We start from the raw sequence: 7,520 nt of genomic DNA on the forward strand, positions 1-7,520 counted from the left end.
ATGTGTTACACCTCTTTGTTGTACCTCCATGTTTCACATCTATTAATTTTTACACCTTTACATTTCACACCTTTATGTCTTACACCTCTTTGTTTATTATATATAAACTTTTTTTGACTACATAAACAAGTTTCGAACAAAAGAATTGTATTATTGAAGTATTTTTTTTAACTTTCAAGCATCAATCTCTAATTCAAGGTAATTTAATATTTTTGCTGCGAATGACTTGTAGTGTTTCTCGGTTAGATTATTATTACTGCTAGTTGACACTATTAAGTTCATACATTAATCTTAGTTTTGTTAACTTTTAGTCTCTTCAAAATTTTTAGCCTTTCCGGTTTTCATGTTTTTGCATGGCTAATGTTATTAAGTACGTGAGCCATATTTTTTGCATGGCTAATGTTTTTGATTCTCAATGTGCATATTTTATTTTTTGACTTTCTGGAAAAACCAAAACCAAGATACGAGAGGCATGATTATATGCAGTGATGCTAGAGCTACGGATAATCCAAAATTTTTTAACAAACATGGTATAATTATAATTTTATATATGTTCTTATTTTAACCTATTTTTTTCTAACAAACATGGTATAAATGTTATTTTTTTTTTCCATTAGATGTTCATGATCCAGGTTAGTTTACATTTTTTTGTAAATAAAGTTTTTAAAAATTTTAGTTGAATTATAATTTCTTATACTTTCTGGGTATCAAACATTTTGATAATATATAGAAATATTACAAATGAGCATGGAAATAGAGAGTGCCGAAAAAAAAAGCCAAACATACTTGTGACAACACAAAATCAAATTCTAGAAAGCGTAAGCACGACCAAATGACAAGTCAAGTTAGAAAGAAAAGATCTACTAAAGGTAACTTATTTAGTCTTTGATGACTTTCTAATCTGTATATACAACTTTTTAAAAACATAATGTATAACAGTCACTTTTAGAGTGATCTGGAATCTGCCAAAAAAAAGAAAATGCAAGAAATTTATAAAATTAGTGTTTAGCCTAAAGAAGAGAACATCAAAAGGTGAGATATTATTATCACCTGTTTCACCACATCGACTTTGTTTTCGCTGTCGTTTATTGAAGAACATGATGGTACCGATTCATAGACATAAGTGGGAAATCAAATAGAGGGGGATGCAGCCTGGATGGAGAGCAGTCGACACGGTGGAATGGGATGGATTGGGAGAGACCAACATAAAATCCTATGTTCTATATTTTATTAATTTTCTGACTTTTTTAGTTTAATTGAATTACTTTGATTGAATAGCTGATGAGTGTACAAGTTTTTGTCTATATGCATTCTTAGTCTGTTACGTCTTGGATTTTTTTTCTTTTCCAAAGAGGAATATGTGATCTGAAGCAAATATTACAAATCCATGTATCAAATGTGTTAGTAGGAAATAAGGCAATCAAGATTAACCCATTAAAAGGGAGGAAAGAAGGGGGTCTTTTGAGGGAAAACGTGAGACCAATATGCATGTAACTGTGGAAAGCATTATAGCCAAATATATATCTCTAAAAGTTGTAGCTGAAGAATGTGAGTTACTCTATACTAACCAATTAGGTTTGATTGGTCGGTCATATAAAACTCGGTTTTGTACATATCTAAAAGTGAGAGAAAAAAACATCCACAAGCATAAGTGAAATTTTATATATAGTTAAAAGTAATGTTCATAGTAAATCATTTGTATACAAACTCCACTTGCTTACAGCATCGGAATATTGTTTGTGATTTGTGAATCAGTAATCTATGGAAAGAGAAATCGCGTATCAAAGTGAAGGGGAAACGAAACTCAATCCAGCCATCTACTTCGATCCCAATCTTCGACCTTCCTTCGACAAGTGGCATTTAGTATTTTCTCGATTTAGTAAATAAACCAAGAGAGAAGCAGCCTTGTATGTATTTCGATTGATAATGATCAACAACAAAGACAATTTCTAATAGTGAATTAAGAAAGGATACCAATATATAGCACCATATGGTCGGAGACAAACATAAGTGAAATTTTATATATGGTTAAAAGTAATGTTCATAGTAAATCAAGCTCTAAAAAAGGCTCACTTTTGTGTGTGACAACATAAAATATAATAACATTGAAATGAATTTTTGGCTTTTTAATTAGCAGAAAGCAATAGCAAGAAGTGAAAATGATCAAATTGATTGAGAAAAGAAAGAATTTAGGATGAATTACAAATGTTAAATTTCAATTTAGAATTCCACCTCTCCGTGCGGCAACGCACGGGTCGCAATGGCATTCCGGTTTGGTTCAACTGGATACTTTGTAGAGAATCGGAAATGAATTTCATTTGACTGAATATATATATATATATATATATATATATATATATATGAACGTGAAAAATAGTTTCAATAGATTCAGTTATTGTTATTGGACAAGTGAACAAAACATCTACTTTCATATCCATATGGTTTTCAAGCTGAAGCATAGAATCAAAGTGACTCTTGTCGGGATTCGTTCTCCTTAAAATTACGTCAAAAAGCTGATAGATTTCTCATAAGATCTTGGGGTGTGATTTATCTTCCACAGTAAACTAATGAACTTCTAAGTCTACTCCCAAGGTTCAAGCTTGCCATCTCAACAGTTTCGATGGAAACTACAAGCACCCAAAAGGGTTCCCACAATACAGCAGCGTCTGGCTTCCTCGATATTGCTTCGATGGGATCATAGGGGTTCTTGCAGCTTGCCAACACGCCCCAAGAGATGGATCATGCATCAGTAGTGCTCTAGCTTTGGGGAAATCTTGTGAACTTCCTCCATGGACTTGAACATTTCTTTGTCCCGTTACACAACCATCCAACCATGAACAGAAGGTAGCAGCAACCCAACAAATGCCACTGCATCAGGGGTTTTCTCCCTCTCGCTGAAGTAGTAACCAACGGTGTTAGGAACTCTTTAAAACCAACCAAGGAAGGAATCAACATGCTTGAACTGATGAAGGAAGAAACGAAAATGCCTGCTAGTGTTCTGCCAATCTCCAATTCCCCTAGGCTAGACTCGCACAAGCGGAGAGAATACTTAAACAAATACCAGTCATATAAAACGCTTGTCCTTGGGCTCACAAATGTATAACAAGACTGATGCGAATTCTCAAGAACTTTAAAAAAAAAAAAAATCAAAATTAAGTACAGAAACTTTTTGACATTCTGAAACCATGGGACGGCCACTGCAGTATGGTTAACAATTGCAGGAGCTGGACATATTTTCAAGTTTCGAATTTTGTGTGAACATGAATGTGGACTGGTCCCAAATTTTATTACAAGCGGGTTACTTATCAAACAAAAGAGATAATAATGTCAGTGAGCGATCCAACAAGTGAAGCAACCAAAGCTTGGGGACACAACACAAACAAGTTTCAAAGGAAAATATAAAATAACGACAGATTCTCAGTAATTCCCAAGAACAAATGCTGAATAAACCTTTCCTCATTTTTGTTTGAAGAAACCTTTCCTCATATTGGTTTACTGAGACGGTTTCTCCTCTTCTTTCTTGGAGGATAAATACCTGTCATTAAAAACCCACATTTAGGGGATTATTTCCTAAAGCCTTTTAAAGTTAGAACAGTAATCCTACAAGCATAATTCGAGTTTCCCGGCTATCTGTTCACATATACATATGGTTCTCTGTAGAATAGAACTTACCCCTGGGCTCTAGCCCAACGTGAGAGCTGGTAGAGCTGTACAGTCTCGTTTGATGCATGGCACGCAAGTAGCAAGTAGTTGCGGGGTTGCACCATCCAGGCAAATCTCATGAACAATGCAGAGTAAACGCACATCGCTGTACAAAACCAAAAGATGTAATGAGAGTCTTAGCTAATAATAATAATAATGTTTGCATATATATAAAGGTGGGGATCTCTTTATTATATGTTTACCTGAAGACATGTTTCCAGAAATCATTTCAGGAGGCTTCTGCATATCCACCAAACCCTGTAGCGAAATCAATTCGAAACTATTAATGAATCCAATGGATCAACAAAAAAAGGATGGATTGATATTAAAGAAAGACATGGAAAGAGAGAAACATACAGCAGCAACAAAACCCCAGTTAGCAATAGGCCCCCAGAAATGGGTTGTTTTAGGGCCAATTGGACTGTTCAAGAACGCTTGGAACCTTGATGTAGCCATCTCTATCTTCTGAAATTGTAAATAAAAAAAAAAAAAAAAAATTNAATTCAGATTATGTGAGAGACTGATGATTACATGAGACAGTTAACATGAATGTCAACCTAAGTGTGATAAGTAAAATACTTGAATCAGAGAGTCACATACATTTTAAAAGACTTTGTATCTCAACATAAAGACAAGTCTTATCATATATACACAGAATTTGATTGGAGAATCAAAGATACATATAATTCAACGTAAAGCCAAATCTTACACAAGCATATGAAGAATCAAACCCGGAGCCCTCGAAATTAGGGTTTTTATTTTTGTGGGAAAACCTACTCGAATTGGAGTTACTTGAAAAATCACAATACAACTTTCGATTTACCAATCTAAAGCAATTATGACGAATTTAGGTGAAAGTGTCTTGTAACAGACAGAAAGAGAACATTTAGGTTAAAATCAATCTTGTGATGTGATTGCTCTCATTAAGTAAATTGAGATCGAGACAAACCTGGGGGATTCGAACAGGAAAAAAATCGAAGAAGAAGCTGATTGCTCCCAATTGAGCCGAGTTGGTGAGGGGAATAAAAAAGACAGACAGACGGAACAGAAAGAGAGAGGGCAACAACACAACACAGAGTACAAAAGTCAAAAGCCTTATTGGGTTTTTGGGCTTTTTCACTTCTTTTTTTTCTTTGGTCAAATGAAAAAAATAAATTAATTAAGGGAGAACGTTCGGTTAGCCAAACCGGAAGCTTTCAATTTGAAAAATATGAGATAAACAAAATTTGAAAAAAAAAAAAAAAAATCTTAAAATGCAAAAACGTTTCTAAGGCATGGAAAAACATTGGTTAATTTTGCGATGTCATTTCCACTAGCTAGCTCCGAACAACATCTATGGGTTGGAAGGCTACCAATTAAGTATCAGCTTCATGCTCATGCATGAGGCATGATCGATGCTCCATGATCATATCATACATGTCATAGGACCATACTAGTGATTTTAGTTCCCCATTGAAGAACGAAAGAAAGAAAGATTTGGTCTCTAAAATTTTAGTTCCTACTAGCTAGGATACGAAGTTACTAAGTTACGAACATCAATGGTTCATATTTTTGATGAAAAAAATCTAACCTAATTAATGCTAAACTACATTAAAAATTGCCACTTTGCCAGGCCATGCGGAACACCGGAAGTTTTTAGTTTTAGTGGATACTTGAATAACGTACTATGCCGAAGTTGTACTCCTTTTGTGCTATATACAACATCTGAAGGTTCTCGAATTAATCTCTTAAAAAAAACATTTTGGCATGGATGGAAACACTGAAAATATCCAAAGTTTATATATGTCCTGGTAGACCTGTTTTTTCTTTTCTTCTTTGTCTATTTCGATCGAGAGGTGATTTAGAAAGTCAACCGACTGCAGTTGTTTGTCTCTTCTCGAGACATTAGGAATTTAGGACATATCAAAGATTTCTTCACAAACAGTAATTTAGTTAGGTCTCTCTTTGTTAAAATTGTTTAATATCCTATTTTTGGTAAACAGTCTCATTTTACTAAAATATTGTTTATTTAACTACAAATGTGAAACCATAATAAGAAAATAATTTTGAATAATAAAAAGTAAAACAAAACAAAAAAGAAAACTTCCAACTTAAAATATTAAAAAGGAAAAAACCAAAATTATAAAGAAAACTTCCAAAAAAAAAAAACATTAGTTTCCCATAATTATTCTCTTTGTTTTCCGTTTCTTCAAATATATATTAGTTTCCGGGGGAGGCAAAAAAAAAAAATCACACAATTCAATTGAAAGAAGACAAGAGAGAAAAGAAGATATGGCGTTGCAGAGATCAACAGCGTCGTTTAGGAGACAAGGATCGTCGGGACTCATCTGGAATGACAGGTTCATGAGTGGAGAGATTCGTCCCAACGTGGAAAGACAAGAAGAATTGAGCAACGATCATCGTGACGGATCAATGGCGGCTAGTACGCCTCCAACGGTGCAACGTAGCGCATCAGACGGAGGACGTGGCCATGGTGGCGCAAGAGTACTTGGGGAGATATCTCCAGCTTTGGATCCACCTTCTCCTAAGATATCTTCCGTTGGTTGTGGCTTTTGTTCTTTGTTTTCGTCTAACGGCCGGAGAGGAAGAAGCAAATCGAGGTAGGACTTAGGAGAAAGATCAAGCGCCTGGAAGTTTATAATTAGATTATCAATAAGTTGTAATTAATTCATATTTATTAATCACAACAATTGATCATGATGACATTATATTCAGGATTTGGTTATGTTCTTCTCGTTTGTGCAAAACAAAAATTCGAAATCTTGATGGACTAAAGCGAAGATTTTTTATTTTTTTTGGTTTATGATATGACGTTTACGAATGTGTTTTGTTTGTGGGTTATCATCGGTTTCTCATGTAAAAGAGGTTTCTTCGAATTAGTTTTGGAATGAGTCATTGTGTGCTAAAGCCGGAGACCAAATAGTTTGAATGGTCTTTCTGAATGTACATAGTGGGTATATGATACGTAGCGAAAATATATCAGGTAATGTATAAAGACAATTGAAAAATTCTATTATAATTTATAGCTTTCTTGATTGGTGAAATCACAAAACAAAGATCCAGAAAAGATGAAAACATGACAAGAACTTTTACTTGTAAACCCGATCGAGCGTGGTGGTACGTAAGCTGACTATGACCAATTAAGGAAATTTTTTGGATACACCCCTCGGTTTGGATTCCACCGTACGTGTGTTAATATTGTGCAATGACACTTGGTTACTTAGGTTTCGGACCGGATACTTTTGTTTGTTGTTGGTTAATGGAAGACTCTTGACCAAAAATATGCTAACTCTCCCGGAATTAGTTAGGCGTTTCGATGAAACTCATATTTCCAAATCCAATGCTAAGTTCTTTTTTTATTAAATCTATAAACAAAAACTTCTCTTCGGCTACTCGTTGTATTAGACGTCCTCTTAGGAATAAAACTTTGGTGTTGTACAAGACTCAAAAGTGTTGTTTAATTACAACGAGGAATAATATAGAAGTGGAAATCAAGTACCAACGATTCTTTTTTGCTACATCAAGCTCTCCTAAAGGAACTCCCCCTACTATAAGTTTTTCGAAATTGAGATTCTAATGTATGTTTATAGAGTCTGAATATTAAGATTAAGAATTATAAAAGATATCTCCTTTTATTAGCTTTGAAACTCACTCAAAACAAAGCCTCTCAATCTCTCTCTCTCAAATTCATACATCAATCTCTCATCAATGTATCTCTATTTATATAACACCAAAAACAAAAACCAAATCCTATTAGGAATCCTTCTATGCCTAGATATCTCCTAAACATATTTGATCTTATCTTCCTTAACCATTGC

The 7,520-nt window shown here is 34.3% G+C and overlaps 2 protein-coding genes across 3 annotated transcripts; one reads left to right on the forward strand and one right to left on the reverse strand.

Annotated features, from left to right (window-relative positions):
• Positions 3,234-4,780, reverse strand: LOC104770389 (mitochondrial pyruvate carrier 1). 2 transcript variants are annotated; one of them, XM_010494808.2, is made up of 5 exons: positions 4,652-4,780; positions 4,060-4,167; positions 3,906-3,960; positions 3,673-3,808; positions 3,234-3,535 (listed from the first exon to the last, which is right to left on the reverse strand). In XM_010494808.2, the coding sequence occupies exons 2-5, from the start codon at positions 4,156-4,158 to the stop codon at positions 3,493-3,495; spliced, it is 333 nt and encodes a 110-aa protein (XP_010493110.1). In that variant the 5' UTR covers positions 4,159-4,167; positions 4,652-4,780; the 3' UTR covers positions 3,234-3,492. The 2 variants fall into 2 exon arrangements, with proteins under 2 accessions (XP_010493110.1, XP_010493111.1); XM_010494809.2 differs by lacking the exon at positions 4,652-4,780 and adding an exon at positions 4,412-4,565.
• Positions 5,900-6,380, forward strand: LOC104770390 (uncharacterized protein At1g15400). The gene has a single exon (XM_010494810.1). The coding sequence runs from the start codon at positions 5,974-5,976 to the stop codon at positions 6,304-6,306; it is 333 nt and encodes a 110-aa protein (XP_010493112.1). The 5' UTR covers positions 5,900-5,973; the 3' UTR covers positions 6,307-6,380.

Source organism: Camelina sativa, chromosome 20 (assembly GCF_000633955.1).
Source record: "Camelina sativa cultivar DH55 chromosome 20, Cs, whole genome shotgun sequence".
In the NCBI taxonomy this organism is placed as follows: Eukaryota; Viridiplantae; Streptophyta; class Magnoliopsida; order Brassicales; family Brassicaceae; genus Camelina; species Camelina sativa.